General features: G+C 37.2%; 1 protein-coding gene across 1 annotated transcript; it reads right to left on the bottom strand.

Moving 5' to 3' along the window:
• Positions 1 to 560: 560 nt before the first annotated feature.
• lcp2a (lymphocyte cytosolic protein 2a) lies at positions 561 to 23970 on the bottom strand. Its single transcript, XM_022192243.2, has 22 exons — positions 23745 to 23970; positions 23454 to 23658; positions 22049 to 22111; positions 21747 to 21793; positions 21573 to 21638; positions 21400 to 21422; positions 17593 to 17624; positions 15892 to 16078; positions 12231 to 12301; positions 10498 to 10546; positions 9971 to 10066; positions 9540 to 9565; positions 7113 to 7132; positions 6876 to 6965; positions 6722 to 6740; positions 6095 to 6110; positions 5782 to 5863; positions 5098 to 5150; positions 2974 to 3038; positions 2113 to 2187; positions 1674 to 1823; positions 561 to 1171 (listed from the first exon to the last, which is right to left on the bottom strand). Exons 2-22 carry the CDS (start codon positions 23529 to 23531, stop codon positions 1022 to 1024), a joined length of 1458 nt encoding a protein of 485 aa, XP_022047935.2. The 5' UTR covers positions 23532 to 23658; positions 23745 to 23970; the 3' UTR covers positions 561 to 1021.

The following is a 23970-nucleotide window of genomic DNA, read 5'->3' as shown; positions in this document are numbered from 1 at the left end:
ACCATAAAATTTACACAAAATGAAAGAAAAAAAGAAATGGAAACCATAAAATTCTAACACAAGGAATTCAACTAAATATAATATATGAAGTACTAGCAAAAAATAAGAAATGTGAACCAAAAAATAAGAAATGCAGTTAATAAGAAATGCAAATCTTAAAATTAAACCCTCAAGAGTTAAAATATAGTAATTACATGTTATTGTACTGCCCTGTAGAGGCTAAACATAACTACATCTGATTATACTGCCCTCTAGAGGCTAAACATAATGACTGCATCTGATTATACTGCCCTCTAGAGACAAAATTAAGTAACTACATCTGGATGTACATATACTAAATAAACATATCCTCTACACAGACTCTGATTCAATGGAAACACTTGTGCATTTTAAAAGCAAAAAGCTTTCTGAAAGTAGACGTAAAGTTAGTCTGGTTACCTTATTAAGATGGAATTCAAATGTTTTCAAAATAGACATTTAACAGAAATAAGTAGAGGCTGACAGGAATTTTCTGGTGGGAATATTTATTTTTTCGCTTCTTCAAAGAAACCAGGACACTGTTGAAATTTTACAGTGTTTTAATTTGGACAGCTGAGTGACAAACTGCTTAAACCTGACACATTTACAGTGAATTAAGAGTAAAGGGTAGAAGCTGAATACAATCATGAAACAGAGGTTTAATGTAGCTCAGCTCAAGGCATCCACAGGACAGTTTTAGATAGTTTGAATGTGTTACATACTGTCAAAATTCAGAATTCATTGTGAATCTTTGTCAAAAACATTACATGTAAAAGCTCAAAAAAACATTTCTGAGAGGAAACGGTTAAATGTCTGAAATTGTCCCTTTAAACTTCAACAAACAATCAGAAACAGGTGAATGAAGCAACGTGCAAAAAAAAGAAAAAAAATCTGATGTTATTCACTCACCATCACAGAAAAACACCGTCCGGTTAGCAGGAAGACGATTTACTCAGCTGTCAAGGCGAACATTCATCCAAAGTCCACCCGTTTACTGATCCGGTTAGGACCAGTTCTGTCCTGTCATGTAGTATCCAGCCGGGTCGCACAGCTGACACTGGTTCTGTTGGCCGGAGGTCCGGTTTTTTGCATCGATGAGGAGCAGAGGAGACTGGGAGTAATGGTTGATGATGCCACCGACTGAAAGGAAAGACTGGAAACACAAAATATAGTAATTACATCTAGGGCCTTCTAGATGCCTTCTAGGGGCAAAAAAAACAGTAACCACATCAGATTATACTGCCCTCCACATTCAAAGCATGCTAGCTACATCTGATCATTCTGCCCTCTAGAGGAAAAACACAGTAATTTCATCTGATTATAGTGTCCTCTAGAGGTAAAACATAGTAATTACATCTGATTATACTGCACACTAGAGCAGTGGTTCTCAACCCTGTTCCTCAGGACCCCATGTCCTGCATGTTTTAGATGCTTCCCTGCTCCAACACACCTGATTCAAATGATCAGCTCGTCATCAAGCCTCTGCAGAAGCCTGATGACAAGCTGATCATTTGAGTCAGGTGTGTTGGAGCAGGGAAGCATCTTAAACATGCAGGACATGGGGTCCTGAGGAACAGGGTTGAGAACCACTGCTCTAGAGGCAAAACACAGCTGCTATGTTTGATTAACATTAATGTATATGATGCCATGCTTACCTCCTGGACTTTGAGTCCAGTTCCCAGCTGGAACTGCTGGTTCTCTTGCCTGATCTGGATGTTGTAGACTTTTCCCTGGTAGAAGACCATCAGGGTGAAGGGCTGGTTGGCCTGCTGCCGGGTGCTGTCCCTCACCAGGTATGCCCCGTCCTCAACAGAACACAGAAACTCACTAAAATAATCCTTCTGCTCCACTCACATGGGAATATTCTCATTTCTAATGCTCTAATATTTTAATATGATGTAATATTTACAAGATTTACTATTTAATTCTCAGGTACTTTTACAAAAAAGCAACATGTTGATTGCAGGACTTTAACTCCACCACAAGTTGCTCAAAAACTAAATATTTTCAGACTTACTGCACAAGCAGTGATGTAAATGTTTACCTTTAAAGAAAAGCAACTGTTGTATTTATTATCTGATTAATTTTGGTTACCTTGTGGACTCGTATCAGACATTTTTCAGCCTGGCCTCGGGTCACTTTCCCCACATACCAGCGAGGGTCCAGCTCCTAGTCACACACAAATGACAACAACAAAATAAAATAACAAAAAATTTATTAGTATAATGTGTGTTCCAGCAGAGACAAACACAAAGACAACAACCCCACCTGCTGTTCAGACTCAAGAACAACCAAAGAAACAAATTTACCTGGTTGTATTTGTACTGTTTCTATGGTTTATGCTGCTACTACTACTACTACTACTACTTTAATAATAACAATGATGGTAATAATAATAAACAGCAACAATAACAATAGTAACAATAATAATACCCTGAGGCCTTTCTTTCTTTTGCATAAGATATTTTGATAATGTTAGCACTGTTTTATTTCTAATGTCTAAGTTTAAGTCTAGTCTTATTATTGCTACTGTGATACTATAGTATTCCTTATTATAGGTTGCTGTTATATCTATTATTGTATTATATCTTATTATTGTCTGATTGTTTTTGGTCTTATTGCATCCTGACATGTTGAATTCCTGATCCAACCTTGAAAAACACCTTGTAATTCTCTTTTAAAAAGTGCTTTATAGAATAAACTTCATATTCTATATAAATATATATTAGTTTCACCTGTCACAACACACTTGACTGAGACAATAACAGCTGTAATAATAATAATTTAGAGAGCAGATTTAACATAAAATGCAGCACAAATGTTCCACATTGGAAGCAACAGCAACACTATATAAAGTCTGACTTTTTAATGTCCTTGTGTGACTTATTCTTGACTAATTCATGAAGAATTTGTGTTTCAGAAGATCCAGGATAGTTATATTAGTGTATTTTTTACATGTGTCTGTTGCTGTGTTCCCATTGCTGCTGTGGGTGGAGGAGGACGAAATGACGGTCGGTCTCCTGTAAACACAAACACATGACACCTTACATTAGTTTACTGTAGACATGAACAAGCAACACCCGTAAGCCAAACCCCGCCTTAAATGCTGCTTCTGTTGTTTCAACCTGTGTTTGTTTACAAGTTAAAAGTTCAGCCACAACGATTAGTCGATCAGAAGATTAATCAGCAGCCACGATGAAAGAAGATTCATTCGATTTGTTTCATTTCTCGACTGTTGAAACCAAGCAGGATGTGACTCTGAGTTTTGTGATGGTTAACACATTAATCAGTAAAGTAATAGGTAGTAGTAAGCAGAATTGTGTGCACAGCCTCTTTTTTTTCATTACAGATGTTCAGATGGTTTCGACTGTATTACTGTGATGCTGAAAGACACTTAAAAACTGTGAGATTGTCAGGTTGCTTCTGAACTTTGCTTTTTCTGAAATTTCTAAGAAGATTTCTGTTTTTTTTGAGAAATAACGACTTTTTCAGAAACTGGACGCCACTCTGAATCTGAACATCTTCAGTGCTGTGAAAAAACTATTTGCCTCCCTACAGAAATCTTTTATTTTTCCATATTTCTCACACTTCAATGTTCAACATCATCAACTAATATTCTGATTTATTGGATGTTAGACAGAGATAATCCACAAACACCGAAGATTTATTGAAAATCAATATTCCCCATTTGAAAAAATAATTCCCACCTTAAACTTAATAACTGGTTTGGCAGCAACAACTGCAGTTAAATGTTTGTTCCAGATTGTGATCAGTGTTTTCCATCACCATGGAGGAATTCTGGTCCACTCTTCTCTGTAGAATAGTTCTAATTCTGTCACATTAGATGGATTTCGATCATGAACTGATATTCTAAGGTCAGTTGACCACTCAAGAACTTCATTTAGTTTTTTTTTTTTTTTTTGAGGCACTGAGAGGTTTACTTTCTTGTGTCTTTGGGTCTTTGTCTTGCTGCATAAACTATTAGTGTTGAGCTTTAGGTCATGAACTGATGGTGGATATTCTTCAGGAGGATTTTCTGATAGAGAACAGAATTCAAGTTGTCCAGGTCCTCCAACCATCACACTACCACCACCATGTTTCACTGCTGGTATCATGGTCTTCTAGTGGAATACAGTATTAGCTTTACACCAGATGGAACAGACCCATGTCTTCCAGAAAGTTCCTCCTTTGACTCATCAGTCCACAGGATGTTATCCCAAAAATCTTGGAGTTCATTCAGATGTTTTTTTTTTTTTGTGTAAATACCAGATGAACCTTTATGTTCTTTTTGGTCAGTAGTGGTTTGATCCTTCTAACTCTCCCATGGATCCATTTCCTCCCAGACTCTTCCTTATTGTGGAATCATGTAGACGGACCTTAACTGAGGCCAGTGAGGTCTGCAGATCTTTAGATGTTCTTCTTGGTTCTTTTGTGACTCCTAGATTAGATGTTGATGCTCTTGGAGGAATGTTGGTTTTTCGTCCACTCCTGAAGGTTCTCCACTGTTCCATGTTTCTCCATTTGTGGATAATGTCTCTCACTGTGGTTCTCTGGAGTTCCAAAGTCTCAGCAATGGCTTTGGAACCCTCCAGACTGATGGATGTCAAAGACTTTGTTTCTCATCTGTTCTTGAATTTCTTTAGAATGTGGCATCATGTGCTGCTTTTTGAGACCCTTTAGCTACTTCACAATGAAGACAGGTTCTATTTAGTGATGTTTAGATTCAACATGTCTGGAAGGAATCGTATGTGAGTCTGGCTGGTGAAACTGAACTCAACTGATGAATGAATTTGGTCATTTGGTAGACTGGTATTTAAGGGGGCACTTACTTTTTCACATAGGGCGATGTGGGCTGGACAGCATTTTACCTTCAGTAAATTAAATCTTGAGTTTAAAACTGCATTTGTGTTTTCTTGGGTTATCTTTGTCTTACATTAAATTTGTTTAATGATCTGAAACATTTACATTTTGACAAATATGCAAAAATAAAAGATTTCTGTCGTCCTGTCACGTTGGAGTTAAATTACACCAGTCTCAGTGAGAATAAGACTATTTAGTGTTTACGTTGTTTCTTCTTACCTGAAGACAGTTTGTTTGGCAGAGAGCCTGCAGAGTGAACACTGTGATTCAGTCTGTTAAAAAAAAAAAAACAGAACAAACAGATTTTTTTTTTATCGTACGTATGTATCTCAGTAATCATTTCAGCTGCCGTGCTGGCTGGTTTCTGGGAACTTATATCATGTCTTTTTCTTGTTTAACTCATATCTTCAATCTTATTTCACTCTTTAAATCCTATTTTAATGTATATTTTACATTATATACAGCAAACTTTAGATAGACTTTAGATATCAGAGAACTATTTAAAATATTTGAACTGTTACTTTCTGGTGTTCCTCAGGGCTCCATTCTCAAGCCACTGTTATTTGTTTTTTGTGATTTGACATCAATTTTCATCCACTTATTGAATTTGTCAACAGGGATAATTTAACTTTTAGTGGTTCAGCAGCTCATGTGGAATAATTCCACATCACTACTGATATTATTACTATTATTATTCATATTCTGGATCACTTTCAAGGACATTATCCATCACAAATATTAATAATTATTTAACAACACAGTATATGCATGAATACAAAAGTTAAAGGTGAAGGAAGGCCACCTTCCACATCATTTCAGGTGTTTGTTTTCAATCTGACTCCCAGATATGCTCAACTGGTGGCCAAAAATAAAAAAATAAAATAAAGGTGGTGGTTTCCATACCTGTCTCCAGGACGTGAGACGGGGGGTCCAGGGCGGGGGGGATAGCTTGTATTGTGAAGGGGGAAGGTGTTGCGTTTCTGAGCTGGGAGAAAGAATCAGAATTTAAAGGATCATAGGAAAGCATTTATCCAGTATAAATAACATTAACAGATACAGTTTAACTTGAAACATACTGCCTCTGTTCAGGTTTATTTATTCCGTGTCTCGAGGTAAATCTTGATTTATGGTAACGAATCTTTGGATGTACACGACAAATCATTTTAAAACAGGAAAAATGTCATGAAAAAAGCAAAATAATACGACTAAATCCCACCTTCATCATGTGGTTGCTGAAGAGAAAGGAGAGGAAAAACATCAGAATTCAGGAAAACAATTAAAATCTTAAAGAAACACAGAACTTATTTAATGTTTTATTCTTGTTTATCTCACATCTTCAATGTTTTTTCACTATTGAAATCCTGTTTTAATGTTTATTTTATATTAGATGAAAGCATGTTGGATTGCTTGTTATTGATCGATGAACTTATTTTGTTTTTTGTGCAGTTTGTGTAATTTACAGCTTTTTAAATAAGATGCATTTATGTTTGCATACATTTATGCAAATACTGGCACAGATATTATGTTATTGTAACTTTTAAACAATTAAAGCTGAAACAATTAATCAATTAGTTGTCAATTATTTCTTCTATGACAGCAAACTCAACCTTTTTGGACAAAACAAGACATTTAATTCTTGGATGAGAGGTGAAACGTCTTCAAGGAACTTTCTTAAAGTCCAGTGGATTGATTTAAACAACTTTGGATAACCATGACCTGGATGAATGAGAACCTACACAGACATTTAACTGACAGTTTTCACCATTTTGTGACGTTTCATAAACCAAACCGGTAATGTATAATGAATAAAACACTTCAAGGAAAAGGAGAAACTGCCGCGTACCTCTCGCCTTCCATCAAACCTGTTAAACCAAACCACAGGGGAGTCGGATTAACAACAAATAACTCATTTGAACTGCTAAACTAAAAAAGAACAAAGATAACAGAGACAATTGCACTGATTCAAATACTGAATTATTACAATGTGAGATGCTGACCTGTTGGTCGAAGGCCTGGTGGGGTTGGAGGGCAGAGGCGGAGCTGCAGTTTTGGACCATTTGCCATGTTCTGAGGCATCAGAGTGAGACCTGAATGCACAAACACACACATGTGGCTGCATACGATCAAATGGATGTCACAGCAGTCCAATAATTATTAAATAACAACGCAAATGCAATGTACTTTTTGTCTTTTGTGGTTGAAATGTTCGTGTTGGAGTGTCTGTGTGTACAAACCTCCTAGACTGTGGGCTCGGCTGCAAGAAACAGAAATAAAACAATGAAAAACAAACAATTAAACAGTTAGATGGATGTTTTTGATTGGTGGAGTTACTCAAGGTGCGATTATGCGTCCCTTTTTGTTCCTCATATAATTAATTTACATCTAAAGTACCAGTCAACAGGTTGGACACACCTTCTCATTCAATGGGTTTTAATTATTTTAATTGCTTCCTACATTGCAGATTCTTACTGAAGACGTCAAAACTGTGAAAAAACACATATGGAGTTATGTAGCAAATTAGAAAATGTTAAACCAGTAAATGTTTTATATTTCAGATTCTTTGTAACAGCTTTGCACACGCTCTGGATTCTCTGGATGAGCTTCATGAGGTAGTCACTTGGATGGTTTTGAGTTAACAGGTGGAGTTACTTGCCTTCTTCATTTGAGATCATCAGTTGTGTTGAGTTGGTACACAGTGGATAGACCTATCTGATTACTATTATAATCTATATTATGGCAAGAACCACTCGACTCAGTAAAGAGAAACGACAGTCCATCAGTTGCTTTAAGATGTGACGGTCTGTCGTCAGTCCGGAAAATTTCAACAACTTTGAATGTATCCCCAGTTACAGAAACCATTGAGCGCTACAATGAAGCTGGCTCACATGAGAACCACCCCAGGAAAGGAAGACCAAGATTCAACTCTGTTGCTGAGGATAAGTTCATCCGAGTCACAAGCTTCAGAAACGGCAAGGTAACAGCACCTCAGATTACAGTCCAGATAAATGCCACACAGAGTTCTAGTAGCAGACACATCTCTGCATCAACTGTTCAGAGGAGACTGACCAATCAGGCCTTTATGGTCAAATAGCTGCTAAGAAACCACCAGTAAGGAAAAGCAACAAGCAGAAGATATTTGTTTGGACATTAGACCAGTGGAAATCTGTGCTTTGGTCTGATGAGTCCAAATCTGAGATCTTTGGTTCCACCCGCCATGTCTTTGTGAGACCAGAAAAGGTGATGGATGATCTCTACATGCATGGTTCCCACCGTGAAGCATGGAGGAGGAGGTGTGATGGTGTGGGGGTGCTTTCCTGGTGACACTGTTGGGAATTTATTCAAAACAGAAGACACACTGAACCAGCATGGCTACCACAGCATCCTGCAGCGACATGCCATCCCATCCAGTTTACGTTTAGTTGGACCATCACTTATTTTCCAACAGGACAGTGACCCCAAGCACACCTCCAGGCTGTGGAAGGACTATTTGACAAAGAAGGAAATGATAGAGGTGACCTGGCCTCCACAGTCACCTGACCTAAACCCAATCCAGATGGTTTGGGATCAGATGGACCACAGAGTGAAGGCAAAACGGCCACCAAGTGCTCAGCATCTCTGAACTCCTTCAAGACTGTTGGAAAACCATTTCAGGTGACTACTTCATGAAGCTCATCCAGAGAATGCCAAGAGTGTACAAATCAGAAATCAAAGAATCTAAAATATAAAACATAGTCTGTTTTGTGTAACACTTTTTTGTTTACTAGATAGTTCCGTATGTGTTTTTTTTTTTTATAGTTTTGATGTCTTCAGTGTTAATCTACAATGTAGAAAATAATTACAATAAATAAAAAACACTGAATGAGAAGGTGTGTCCAGACTTTTTACTGGTAACGTAACTGGAACTATGTGTACATCAATTGAGCCCATAACTGCTCCGTCTGATTGCTAAAGTTATACTACTATTGAATTTGTTAAAAATAAATAAATCTGCATTTCTTTTCAACTGTCTGATGGAAAGTATTCATGTTTGACTGAAAGAATCATCAGATTTTCAATTTTTCAACAAAGACATCAACCAAATTTCAGCTTAAAATTGTGGCGAGTCATCAAGGCTACTTTACTCTATATGTCTCATTTTCTGATAATTGCCAAAAATAAATCAGATTATGCAAAAACAAAAAAAATCTGCGATCCTCAGTGCATCTATAAAGCCCTTAACAATTCAGCTGCAACCAATAGATAAAAAACAAAAATCATGAAGCTGAAATGCAGGATGTGTTTAGGAGACAAATACAGAAATATGTGACTAGTTAAATATCTGTAGCATGTGGATTCATCTTTTATTTTTCTCCAGTATTGGTAACATGTGGACTCTTGGAAAAATGTCATACGTGTTTATTCCAGTTTTTAAAATTCTTGCATATAAAACAATCAACGAAATTCGGCTTTAATGTTTACATTTTTTGCAATGTTTTATGGTATTTTAACTGCTTTGTTTCTGAGTTCTCTCTGCTTCTAGTGGTAGTTGTTCTGTTTCCATAGGGATTCAGGACTTTTACTGCAGTGAAAAATGAACCCACAGTGAAGAAAAATATGACATAAGCCAAAGAAACTGCTTGAAGCTCAGAGGACTGAATAAAGTTTATTGACAGGACACTTACCAGGCTCAAAGTATCGCGATGAGATCCTGTAAAGAAAAGACAACAATCACGTTAGCACACTGATACCACTGACAGATTATTTCTAGGTTTTTTGAGGGGCTTTAGCTGCTGCTGCTATGAAAATTATGAAAGCGAACACTGATAATAAAGTCGCTAAAATAGAACAAAAGACGATAGAGAAGAAATTTAATTAAAAAAACTCCTCCTTTGTTTACTCGCAGTACCAAGATGAGCCACTAGATGGGGCTAGTCTTTTATTCACACATTATAATTACAACAATAATCATTTTAAAATGACACTAAACTGAGATTTTTAGAGTGTCCTGAACACACACAAACCATTTCAGGGAAAACAACGCAGGGAATAGGATTAATTCAATGAAATATTAAGATGAAAAAACAGCGATAGTGAGTCCCGGGTTTGGTCTTACCTCTGATGGGGGACGAGTTTGACCCTGAGTCTCTGCCCAGTTTAGGTTTGAGGCCTGGTTTGTTGTCACGAACAATCGGAGGCGGCCCGGGAGGAACTAAACACAAACAACAGCTATAAATGTACAAATATGTTCACAAAATGACAACGAAAGTGATCAGCAGATTAACCGATGATGGAAAAACGATATATTTGTGAGTCGCAGCATCAGTTAAAAGCAGCAGAATTGTCCTTGAGCTTTCAGCATTTTACAAATTGCAGATTTCTGCAATTTTGAAGAAAACTTAACAGAAAGATTCTCGTGCAGCTTCTGAAGTTTTGTTTGGTTTTTATGGGGATTTCTGAAGGTTCACGTCAGAAATAACGACGTCTTCGGAAAACTGAAGCATCTGAACAAACACATTTGATCTGAATGAGTTTCTGTCCTGCAGAATGTCATTTTCATGTCCGCAGGGCGACAATCTTGAGTTTAATTGGTCCGGATGCCACGTTATGACCACGTGTACTTGGGTTGCCATAGTTACTCACATTTTCCCGCCGGTCGAGGGGAGGCGTCTCTTCTAGAAGTCGAGTCTCCCTGCACAACGACACACAAATTTAAAGAATTATTCTGCTGTATTCCCCAACAATCCCCTGAAACACATGTGGTCTTTTTTTTAAAGAAAAAAAAACACAAAAAATTCACAATTTATCAGCCAGACGCTCCAACAACACAAGATTTTCAATTTTCCATAATAAAATGTAACAAAATCTCACATTAAAATTTCACCAAAATCACATTACTCCACTTTTTTGTATAAAATTTGTCAAAAAATAAAGTGTTTTAACTAACTAGATTCTGTAAAAAAACAAACAAACAAAAAAAAAACAGAGCACAAGAAGTAAAATATCACTAAATATGTAATATCACCACTTTTCCCTCAGTATTTGTGACATCTTTAGGTTTATGGATAAAATATTGTGCATGTTGATTTCAGGCTTCACAAACACAAACACATATTTAAAGAATCAGTCTTCTGTATTTCTCAGCAACCAACTTAGCCCCAAAACTGGTGAGAAACACATGTGGATTTAGAAAAAAAATGGCTAAAAATTACACCAGTTGTCAGCTAGACCTTCAAACAACACAGGATTTCCAACTTTTCATCTTAAAATGTAACTAAATCTCCCTATAAATTATTTCAGCAAAATTATTTAATCCTAAATGTGTCATTAAAAAAATTGATGCAAAATAAAATCTATTTACTAACTACATTCTGTTAAAAATTGAAAATGTTTCACTCTTTGGAGGTACCATAAAATTATTAACGATCAACTGCAACCTACAGTCATGTTGTAAAAAAGAAAAATGTACATGTTGAATCCAATTTTTTTCATTGTTAACCCTCGTGTCATCCTGCAGGTCAAAATTGACTCTTTCTAAATTTTGAAAATTTGGAGAAAAAAAATTCGCAATGAAACTTCTGATATCCACATTTTCGACATTTTTGGGAAATCTTGGGACATTTTTTGGCGGAAAAAAGAAATGTTTTTTGTGAATGTTAAATCATTAAAATATTTCCAAGAATTTTCTTGCCAAATGTGGGGGATTATTTTTTTAAATAAAACTTTTAATGGAAATTTTTAAGGAATTATTGGAATTTTCTTCCTGAAATTTTTGCAAATTTTCAGAAATTTGTGGAATTTTTTTACTGAATTTTTGGATTTTTTTTCAGACAAGGAAACAATATTTTTTGGTGACTAAATGAAGACAACAGGAGGGTTAAATCAATAATCTAAAAAAATGTAACTTTTTTCTTTTAAAAAAATTATTTTTGTTATTCATGCTGCAGGGAGAACATTTTTCAGTTCTGTCTTCTTCTAGTCCTGGTTGTTCTGTTTCCATAGAGGTGCAGAAATTTATAAAAATGAGCGAACAGTGAAGACAAGTGTGACAGGAGCAAAAAAATACACTGCAGAGAGGTAATTTGTTCAAAAAGTAATGCTAACTTCACAATCTGCGCCTGAGTTTTAGAGATTCAGGAGAGCAAAGCAGTGTATCAAGTGTCATTTCTAAATAAAAACAAAAAACAAAACTAATAATCTTTTCAGTTCGGCACAGAAATTAGGCTCGTGTAGTGGACATTAAGCTAACTCCATTAGCTATCCAGCTGCACATCGTCACAAATAATTCAGTTAATTCACAATGTTTTCTGAGCAGTAATGAAGAAATGTGGCGCCCTCTGTTGGTGGACATGTTGATATGAGTTGAACCGACTCACCATGCGGACCGACGGCATGGGGACAGGAGGGCGGGGATGAACATCAGGACGACTGGGCACCACGTGGTTGTCTGTAAGTCCACATTAAACCACAACATGAAAATCTGAGTCTTCACCATCTGTCAGGGAACGTTCCAAAATGCTGAATGACATCAACTACATGTGCTGAAGGTTTTTTAGAAAAGAAAACGTTTTAATCAAATGTTCAAAGAATGCTTTAAGCGTGTTTTCGTTTCCAGTAATGTTCCTATCACATTAATTTAATGTTTCACTGTCAAAACACAGATTCTGTTCAAGGATGACAACAGAGGAACCAACATTAAAAAAATGTTTTCCAGATGTTGTTGAGGCCTCAGATGATTTTTATGAAACATTCCTTTCTTATGAAATGCTAACAAAAGTAGAACATTCTGCCTGCAGTGTTCTGAGGAAGTTTTCGAGATGTTGTTGAGGGAAAACATTATAGAACGTTCTTCTACAAACATTCTCACGTTTCATGATAACAAAGGAAGAACGTTCTCAAAACAACGTTCTAAAAATGTTTTCCAGATGCTATGTTCATGGGGAACCTTTCAGAATGCACCTGTAACTTAATATATTCAAGGTAGAGCATTTTTCCTTTTGTTGACGGAACGCATTATAGAACGTTCTTCTATAAGTTTCCAAAATGATAAAATAGAAAGAACGTTCTCAGCGCCAAGGAGCTGAACACTTTTTTAAAACCGTTTCAGTTCCCACATGACCACTGGCTCCACCCCACATCCCTCCTCTGTTCCTCCTGACCGTCACCATCCTGCTTCTTCTGCACATGGTTCTCTTTCGCTCTCACATGCGCTCACCACTCCCACCTTGACCCCATCGTTTCCCACCGTTACAGCAGACCAGGTGACAACTGAGTTGCTTCATCTACACCCAAGGAAGGCCGCAGGTCCAGACCAAGTCTGTCCTCGGCTCTTGAGGGTTTGTGCTGCAGAGCTTGGAGGACCTCTACAGCAGGTCTATAACCTGAATTAGCGGCTGGAAAACATCTTGCATAGTTCCAGTTCCAAAGAAGGGTCGTACACGGGAGCTGAATGACTACAGGCCAGCTGGAGTGTCTGGTCCTGCGGTTCATGCGACCTCAGGTGCAGCTGGTGAGGGACCCCCTCCAATTTGCCTATCAAGAGAAGGTAGGGGTTGAAGGTTCTGTCCTCTACCTTTTACACCATGCCCTCACATACCTGGATGTTGGGGGGTGCATGGTGAGGGTGCTATTATTCGACTTCTCCAGTGCTTTTAATACTATTCATCCCAGCCTTCTCCAGGAGAAACTGAACATCATGGCTGTGGACCATTACCTCGTAAACTGGATTACGGACTACTTGACCAACAGGTCACAGTTTATTTGAGTTGGTGGGGGGCAGATCTTCAACACTGACCTGCAGCATTGGAGCACCTCAGGGTACGGTGCTGCCACCCTTCCGCTTCACCCTCTACACTTCAGACTTTCAGTACAACTCAGATACATGCCACATGCAGAAGTTCTCTGATGACACTGCAATTGTGGCATGTATCGGGGGGTGGGGGTGGGGGGTGGGGTGAATACAGGGACCTGGTGAAAGGCTTTGGGGGGTTGTGTCAGTGGAACAACTTTCAGCTGAACACCGCTAAAACAAAGGAGGTGGTGCTGGACTTTCGCCGTGCACCCCCCTCTCTGCAGCCCATCGGAATTAATGGATTGGCTGTTGAGATGGTTTCCACCTACAGGTACTTGGGGCTGCAGCTGGATAACAGACTGAGCTGGTCAGCAAACATGGACTCTGTGTACAAGAAGGGGCAGAGCAGAATGTACTTTCTTAGAACACTGTCTTCATTCAGGGTCTGTTCGAAGTTATTGTACATGTTTTATCCATCTATTTTGTCCAGTGTCCTCTTTTGTGCTGTTGTGTGCTGGAGGGGCAGCGCTAAGAAGAATGACATCCAGAGGGTGAACAGGCCAATACGTAAAGCTTGCTCTGTGGTTGGACTCAGTCTGCACTCGGGATTCCCTCGGGATTAACATAGTGCCTTGACCTTGACCTTGAGTGCAACAATCAAGAAAATTTTTCAAGATGCTATCGAGACCTCAAATGACAGAACGTTCTTTGTAAGACGTTTCAGTACAGTGATATACACTGCCTGTCCAAAAAAAAAGTCGCCACCTGGATTTCACTGAGCAAATAGGTCAGATCCTTCCATTGGATGATTACTGCAGTGATTTTGTTTGTTTTTAGGATGACTATTTTACATCTGTCCAGGGACTACGGATGAAAAATAGCCTTTTGGCTAATTCTGGTGCATTGACAGAAATGTTCATTAATGTACACTGTCCCTGTCAACTAAATAAATAAATGAAATGAAATGACAACAACTTCTTTAACCCTAGCTGATGCAGTGAGGAGCTTCACATTTCAACCATGTTAGAAGATGTATCCTGTGGTCATGGAAAGGATGTTAATCCATCTCAGAACGGTCAAATTATTGGCATCAAGCAAAGAAAACAACTATTTCTGAAACTACTAAAATCAGGTTAAGAACTGTCCAACGCATCATTAAAACCTGAAGGATAGTGGTGAATCATCATCTACGATGAACAAATGTGGTCGGAACAAACTCTTAGATGGTCATAGGAAATCATCATTAGTGACATTAAGAACATTTCCACATGAACAATTTGAAGAGAACTCAAAGGATTGGGACTAAACAGCTGTAGCTCTAAGAAAACCACTGATCAGTGAAGCTAATCAGAAACAAAAGGCTTCGGTTTGCTAGTTAGCATAAAGATTGGACTCTGGAGCAATGGAAGGTCATGTGGTCTGATGAGTCCAGATTTACCCTGTTCCAAAGTGATGGGTGCATCAGGATAAGAAGAGAGGTGGATGAAGTGATGAACTCATCATGTCTAGTGCCTACCAGCCTGTGGGGGTTAGGGTTATGATCTGGGGTTGGTCAGGTTCAGCAACGTTATGTTCCCAAAGAATGAGGTCAGCTGATACCTGAAGATACTGAATGACCAGGTCTTTACATCAGTGGAGGTTTTCTTCCATGATGGCACGGACATGTTCCAAGATGATGATGAGGATTCATGGGGCTCACATTGTGAAGGAGTGGATTAGGGAGCATGAGATGGATTGACCTCCACAGAGTCCAGACCTCAGAACCATTGAGGATCTTTGGGATGTGCTGGAGAAGACTTTGTCCGACTCTCCCATCATCAATATAAGATATTGGTAGATAATTACAGCAACTCTGGACAGAAATAAATGCTGTGACATTACAGAAGCTTTTTGAAATGATGCCACAGAGAATGAGTCATTCTCACAGCTAAAGGTGGTCCCATGAAATATTAGAGTGTGGGACTTTTTTTTGATGGCAGTGTATTAAGAAAGATGGAACATTTTGGTTGCAATGTTGGATGGATGGAATATGTTATAGAATCTACAAAGCGTTCCCACCATGTTTTCTCACAACAAATGAAGAATATTCTCAGTGCAACATCAAGTTTTCATCAAATCTTTTCAGCACGTCTACTTTTAAGAAGAGCATTCTTGGAACTAAAAGAAAACTTGAGTAGAACTTTGTCAGAACGTTTTCTGGAGAACACATAGCTCAGCTTGGTGTTTTATTATAATTAATACGGTACCAATGTAGTCTCCGTCCTCTAAGTGCATCGTGGGCAGCAGCTTGGCACTCAGGTCCTCTTCAGGTTCGACGGGTGGAGGCTCATAGTCGTTGGCTGGATCCACGTCGTCGTTGGGGGACTCATAATCTCCGCCGCTGCCCGCCTCGTCTCCGCTGTACGGACTCTCGTAGTCGTTGTCGTCATCATCCTGATGGAGGAAACAGAGAAACACGTTCAGACAGCGACGGTCCTGAAACCTCATTTAGTTTAAGGAACAGTTGCATTCATTTAGTAGAGAAAAGTTAGTTTTTAGTCTAAATCTGAATGTCTGTCTTTAATAATTTTAATTAGTCACCACCTTTGTTGTGTTTGTTAACTCAACTTTACCATATTATTTATTTTTATTGACTGTTTGACTAAGATAATAACATGATGAAGTAAAGAAATTTTTTAAATTAAATTCATAATTATTATGAATAATTAAATGAAATTATTTTAGACATATATGAGCAAATTATTATTTTTTGTGTTAATTTATTTACATATTTGTTTCATTTAGTAGATAAAACTGTTGAGTCTAGTTTCTGGCCTTGCTCTGTTTTTTATGTTTACTAAACTGCACCATTATTTTTTTTTACTATATTATTTATTTTTACCGACTGTTTCGTCCATTAAATGCATCAAAAGTGACACAAAAATTAAATCCATAAACATGTATAATTTTTCTAAAAATTTCCACTAACAATGTAACATAATTATTTTTTTAAAAATTCAATTAATTGTAATTTTTATTTGGAGAAAATAAACTAATTTAGTTCAATAAAGCAAAAATAAATATATGAGCAAATTAATCATTATTTTTTCTGTTTATTTATTTACGTATTTCTTTCATTTAGTAGAAAAACTAAAAGCAATTGAGTATAGTTTCTAATTTACTTCAAAATTTCTGTCTTAGAATATTTCAGTTAGTCATCACATTTGCTGTTTTTTTTGTTTCTAAACCTCATCATTAAATCTTGTTTTTTTTCACCATTTTTTTTACTGTTTCATCCATTAAATGCATCAAAAATGACATAGAAATTAAATAAATAAACATTTATAATAAGAAAGAAATCATGACTAACATGATTACATGATTAATCTACAAAAATAAATAAAATCTAATAAATAAGAAATATTTTAAGGAAAGGAAATTAATTCAGCCAAATAAAGAATAAATAAGTCTATAAGTAAATTATCAATTTATTTTGTGTTTATTTATTTGCACATTTGTGTCCACTTAATTTTGTCCCTTTATATGTTAAAATACATACATATATTTTTATTTATCATCACATTTATTTAACAAATGTGAATGGATTGATTTATTTCCATTCTTGTGGAAACAAACACAGAAATGACAAAATATAAGCAGGCGAAACAGAAATAAATATAAAAATTAGAGACAAAAATGAATACAGACATTTATTTTAAAAAATAGAAACATATGCATTTTTAAAATTCACACTTATTGATAGTTTATGATGGCATAATGTGGATTTACTTACTTTTATTTTAACGTATTAAATGCTTATATTTATTTTGCGTATTTTTAATCAAAACTTCGTGGTTTTCCTTATTTACGGTTCCTGTGAGTTTTCAGCTGCAGCAGGCTCAAGTTTAGAACATGACGATCAAACTTTACAAAAAGTAAATAAATATAGAGATGAAGGTCGGACTCACAAACTCGTCGTCATCCCAGCCCTGAGCCTCCGCTGAGGAGAAAACAACAAGTCAGCAGCTACCAGTGGATGAAGTACTACTGAGTACTGAGTGTACTGCAAAATATATCACAGTAAAATGACAGTATATGGAATATAACACAGTATTTTGTTACTATTTAGAATATAGCACAGTACACCGAGTATATAAAGTATAATGTAAGTATATAGATCATCAAAAATATACTGTGAATATATACAATATAACACAGCATACTGCACGTATATGGAATATATTAGAGTGTACCGGGAGTATATAGAACATGATAACATACTGCGAGCATATAGAATATAATACAGTATACTGTGAGGACACGGAGTACTAGAGAGTATACTGTAAGTATATAGACAATAACAAAATATACTGTGACTACATAGAATACAACACAGTATACTGAGTATATATAAAATATACTGTAAGTGTATAGAATAGAAAATATACTGGGAGCATATAGAGTATAATACAGCATTCAGTGAGTATTTAGAATATAACAATATATGGTATATATTAGAGTATACTGAGTGTATGGATATTGGAGGGTATACCGTAGGTATACAGAACATAATAAAATATATGTAGAATTTGTAGAATATAATACAGCATAACAGGAGCATATAGAAAATAGTAGTGAGTATATAGAATGTCAGAGAGTATACTGTAAGTTTATAGAACATGATACAATGTACTGTAGGCATATAAAATATAATACAGCAAAGTGTGAGTATATAGAATGTAACATAGTACGCTGTGAGTATGTAGAATACTGGAGAGTATACTGTAATTATATAGAACATAATAAAATATTCTGCGAGTATACAGAATATAACACAGCACACTGTGAGTATATAGAATGTCAGAGAGTATACTGTAAGTATATGGAACATAAAAGTACACTGAGAGTATACAGACTATAATTCAATATACTGCAAATATGTGGAATATACTACAGTACTCTGAATTTATGGAATATTAGAGAATATACTGTAAGTATATAGAGCATAATACAACATACTGCGAGTATGTAGAATATTAGAGGGCATGCTGTAATTATATAGAACATAATACAACATGCTGTAAGTATATAGAATATATTACAGCATAATCAGTATATTGCGTATATAGAAATACAATACAGTACATTGTGAGTATATGGAATATATTACAGTATATATAATGTAACACAGTATACTGTGAGTATATAGAATGTCAGAGAGTATACTATAAGTTTATAGAACATGATGCAATGTACTGTAAGCATATAAAATATAACACAGCAAAGTGTGAGTATATAGAATGTAACATAGTACGCTGTGAGTATGTAGAATGTAAGAGAGTATATTGTATGTAAATAGAACATGATACAGCATACTGTATGTAGAATACAATACATTATACTGCAAGTATATAGAATATTAGAAGGTATACTGTAATTAAATAGAACATAATAAAATATACTGCAAGTATATAGAATATAACACAGCATAATGGTAGCATATATGATATGACACAGCATACTGTGAGTATGTAGAATGCTAGAGAATATACTATAATTATATGGAGCATGATACAATGTACTGCGAGTATATTGAATATAATACAGCACACCTCTAATATGTGGAATATATTACAGTACTCTAAGTAAGTAGAATATTAGAGAGTATACTGTAAGTATATGGGACATAATAAAATATACTGTGAGTGTATAGAATATAACAACTGAATTATATTCTATATACTCACAGTGTATTTTATTGTATTTTAGGTACTCACAGTACACTTTATCATATTCTACATACTTGCAGTTTACTGTATTATATTCTATATATTCACAGAATCACATGGTGTATACTGACAGTATACTGGATTAATTCTATATACATACAGCACACTATTCTAGTCTATTGTATTCTACGTACTCACAATATACTTTATGCACTAGACACTATCAGTTTACTGTATTATATTGTATATACTCACAGTATACTGTATTATCCTTCCTGTACTTGCAGTATTCTGGATTACAGGTAAAAGCCAGAAAATTAGAATATTTTCATAAACTTGATTTATTTCCGTAATTGCGAACAAAAGGTATAACTTTTACATTATATGTAATCATTGCACGCAGACTGATGCACTTCAAATGTTTATTTATTTAATTTTGATGATCATAGGTGGCAACAAATGAAAATCCGACATTCCGTGGGTCAGAAAATTAGAATATTGTGAAATGGGTCAAGTTTGAAGACACCTGGTGCCACCCACTAACCAGCCGATTAACTCAAAACACCTGCAAAGGGCTTTAAATGGTCTCTCAGTCCAGTTCTGAAGCTTACACAAACATGGGGAAGACTTCAGATTTGACAGCTGTCCAAAAGGCAACCATTGACACATTGCACAAGGAGGGCAAGACTCAAAAGGTTATTGCTGAAAAGGTTGGCTGTTCTCAAAGCTCTGTGTCCAAACACATTAATGGAGAGGCAAAGGGTAGGAAAAACTGTGGTAGGAAAAAGTGTACAAGCGACAGGGATCACCGCGCCCTGGTGAAGATTGTGAAAAAAACCCATTCAAAAATGTGGGGGAGATTCACAAGGACTGGACTGCTGCAGGAGTCAGTGCTTCAAAATCCACCACCAAGAGACGCATGAAAGACATGGGTTTCAACTGCCGCATACCTCGTGTCAAGCCTCTTTTGAACAAGAAACAGCGCGCAAAGCGTCTCACCTGGGCTAAGGAAAAAAAGAGCTGGACTGCAGCTGAGTGGTCCAAAGTTATGTTTTCTGATGAAAGCAAATTTTGCATTGCCTTTGGAAATCGAGGTCCCAGAGTCTGGAGGAGGACAGGAGAGGTACAGGATCCACGTTGCCTGAAGTCTAGTGTGAAGTTTCCACCATCAGTGATGGTTTGGGGTGCCATGTCATCTGCTGGTGTCGGTCCACTCTGTTTCCTGAGATCCAAGGTCAACACAGCCGTCTACCAGCAAGTTTTAGAGCACTTCATGCTTCCTGCTGCTGACCTGCTTTATGGAGGTGGGGATTTTATGTTCCAACAGGACTTGGCGCCTGCACACAGTGCCAAATCTACCAGTGCCTGGTTTAAGGACCATGATATTTCTGTACTCAATTGGCCAGCCAACTCGCCCGACCTTAGCCCCATCGAAAATCTGTGGGGTATTGTTAAGAGGAAGATGCAGAATGCCAGACCCAAAAATGCAGAAGAGCTGAAGGCCACTATCAAAGCAACCTGGGCTCTCATAACACCTGAGCAGTGCCAGAAACTGATCGACTCCATGCCACGCCGCATTAATGCAGTCATTGAGGCAAAAGGAGCTCCAACCAAGTATTGAGTACTGTACATGCTCATATTTTTCACGTTCATACTTTTCAGTTGGCCAACATTTCTACAAATCCTGTTTTTGTATTGGCCTCAGGTAATATTCTAATTTTCTGACCCACGGAATGTCGGATTTTCATTTGTTGCCACCTATGATCATCAAAATTAAATAAATAAACATTTGAAGTGCATCAGTCTGCGTGCAATGATTACATATAATGTAAAAGTTATACCTTTTGTTCGCAATTACGGAAATAAATCAAGTTTATGAAAATATTCTAATTTTCTGGCTTTTACCTGTATATTCTGTATACTCACAACAGTATCCACATCTTGACTAATGAATATAAAGAATGCTTTAAAGCTCCAACATTTCAGTAAACTGTCCCTTTAAGAAGGTAACCAATCAGTAAAACTGATAGAAGAAAAGTTTCCTACCTGGTTCATAATGTTTGGTTGACCTGCGACGGACAGAACAACAGAAACAGTTTCAGAAACTGGATCAGAACATCAGAGCAGCTGAAACCAGCAGGATGGAAATAACACGATAAAACCAGGAACCTTAAACACGTTCTAGTGATGAAAACACAAACACAGGAACGTGAACTCACTTCATCCCAAACAGGCCTCGCTTCTCCTCCTTCTTACTGATCTCACAGCTGATCTTGGAGACCATCCTGCACACAACAATGATCAATCAGATCTTTAAATCACTGAGTTCTGATTTCTGATCTCTTCAAAACATCAGTTTGTTCCCAAAATGCAGAAGGAGGAAAAATACTTACGGAGCGTGAAGTTTGGGGAACCTCTGGAGGTCGTTATCACTCAGATTCTGGAGAAACAAACATAAAGACGCCATTATCACATCACCTCCTCCTTCCTCACCTTCTTCTATCCTTCCTCATCTCCTTCTCTCCTTCCTCACCTCCTTCTATGCTTCCTCACCTCCTTCTCTCCTTCGTCACCTCCTACTTTCCTTCCTCATCTCCTTCTGTCCTTCCTCACCTCCTACTTTACTTCCACACCTCCTACTATCCTTCCTCACCTCCTTCTCTCCTCCCTCACCTCCTAATGTCCTTGAACTCACCACAAATCTGGATCCACTGATGGAGTTCTTTAAGACGACTTTATCGCAGCCGGTCAAACTCATCTGTAGGAGAAACACAGTTCAATGAAAGCGATTGTATTTTGTGGTAACCTTAAGTGGAAAATTTCAAAATAAAATTGCTTGTATGAAACACCTTAAGTTAAGATGTCCTTTACCACATCTTAACTGTAACTTTAAGGAACCTCTTAACTTAAGGTGTTTTGTGCCAAAGTTTAGAATTTAGAAGACTTAAGGAACATCTTAGCATAGACTGTTTTGTGAAAATGATTTTATTTTGAGAGAATCTTATCAACAAGACTTAAAGAACACCTTAACTTAAGGCATTTTGCGGCAGATATTTTATTCTGACAACACCTTAACTCACACTTATGGTGTTTTATGATGCCTTAATTCAGACTTTTGTTTTAAGGTAACCTTAAGGAGAAAAAAGGTATTTTGTGCCAGCGATTCAGGAAACCTTAAGTGGAAGATTTCAAAATAAAGTTGCTTGCACGAAGATGTCCTTTAAGCCACTTTAATTGGAACTTTAAGGAAAATCTTATTTTGCGTGTTTTTGTACGAACAACTGTATTTTAAGAATAAGACTTAAGGTGTTTTGTGCACATAATTTTATTTTGAAGACACTTTAACTGTGACTTCAAGAAAAATCTTAAGGTGTTTTCTGACAGAAATTTTATTTTGACAACACTTTAACTCAGACTCATGATGGTTTCTGTAAGAGATTCTATTTTTCAAAAACGTTAGTATAGAGTTTTGTTTTTAGATAAACTTAAGGGAGAAGACTTAAGGCACTTTGTGAAAAGACTTAGTTTGACTTTAATAACTAAAGGTGTTTTGTGCAAGATTTTTTTCAAGATAACTTCAAGGAGAAGACTTGAAGAACATCTTAATTGTAGTTGTTCTATTTTACAGACACCTTGACTTTTTAAGATAACCTTGAAGAGATGACCTAAAGTGTTTTGTGCATTAAATTTTATTTTAAGACAACTTTAAGGAGAAGACTTAAAGAACATCTAAACTTAAGGTGCTTTGTCCAAGCGATTTTACCTTGAAGACACCTTAACTGTGACTTTAATGTGATTGTATCCGGTGTTGGTAAAACCTGAGAGCATAAATTTTGTACATGTTCAGGTTGTTTCATTTTGTCATAGGGAGTTTTTTTTCCCTTTTTTCTGATTTACAGCATTGCAGAATTGTACAGAGCTCCCTCTCCTTCCTGCCATGATGTTTTCAGAGAGGTGCAGGACTTGAAAAATGAGTAAAAATGTGACTTCTGAGGATGTTTGATCGCTCAGGTTTCAGCTGTTTTGTTCCTGCAGAAGGTGAATTTAGGACTTTTATCTTTGACGTCTGCAGCTGAGAAGAAAAACAGACGAGGCCTCACCCTCCTCAGGTAGTCGGCCAGCTGCTGAGGGCTCCACCCCATCACCTCCGACCTGGACGGCACTCGGTCCGAACTCATCCTGCTTCACTGCACCAGCATCTGACGGACTGACCATCAGCTGGAGGAGGCTTCCAACCCTTGCTGGCTCTTCCACCGGTCGCCGCTCGACACTCTCTGACGGGCCTCGTTGCTTCACTGCTCCTTCCTGCCAGACATAAAACCAAAGTCACAAAAAAACAGACAAACTAACGACCGACTGTCTTCGGGTTTTGCTTCCTCAAACCGACTCACCGCTCTTCAGCTCAGCGTCCGTCCAAAGTGAGAACCCAGACAGAAGACAGCGACGTCCAGGCCGACATGTCATCCAGGACCCAAAATGGCTTCCTCCTTTCTTCCACTGTTCAGTGTCTCTCTATTTCTTTGCATCTCAGAGGAAGTGACTGTGCAGAGAGGAGGGGGGAGGATGAAGGCAGCATCGTCCTCCTCCCCCCTTCTGACCGCAGAGCGGAACAGCGGC

This window comes from Acanthochromis polyacanthus, chromosome 17, assembly GCF_021347895.1.
Source record: "Acanthochromis polyacanthus isolate Apoly-LR-REF ecotype Palm Island chromosome 17, KAUST_Apoly_ChrSc, whole genome shotgun sequence".
Classification (NCBI taxonomy): Eukaryota; Metazoa; Chordata; class Actinopteri; family Pomacentridae; genus Acanthochromis; species Acanthochromis polyacanthus.
This window is presented reverse-complemented; position numbering and strand designations above follow the sequence as displayed.

Excerpts from the sequence above, each read along its gene's own strand:
- lcp2a (XM_022192243.2), bottom strand. The coding sequence starts at position 23,531 with ATGAGTTCGGACCGAGTGCCGTCCAGGTCGGAGGTGATGGGGTGGAGC. Across the intron at positions 21,423-21,572 it reads CGAGGCCTGTTTGGGATGAA|GTCAACCAAACATTATGAAC; the intron begins GTGAGTTCACGT and ends TGTCCGTCGCAG. Across the intron at positions 1,172-1,673 it reads CTGGACTCAAAGTCCAGGAG|TCTTTCCTTTCAGTCGGTGG; the intron begins GTAAGCATGGCA and ends TTGTGTTTCCAG.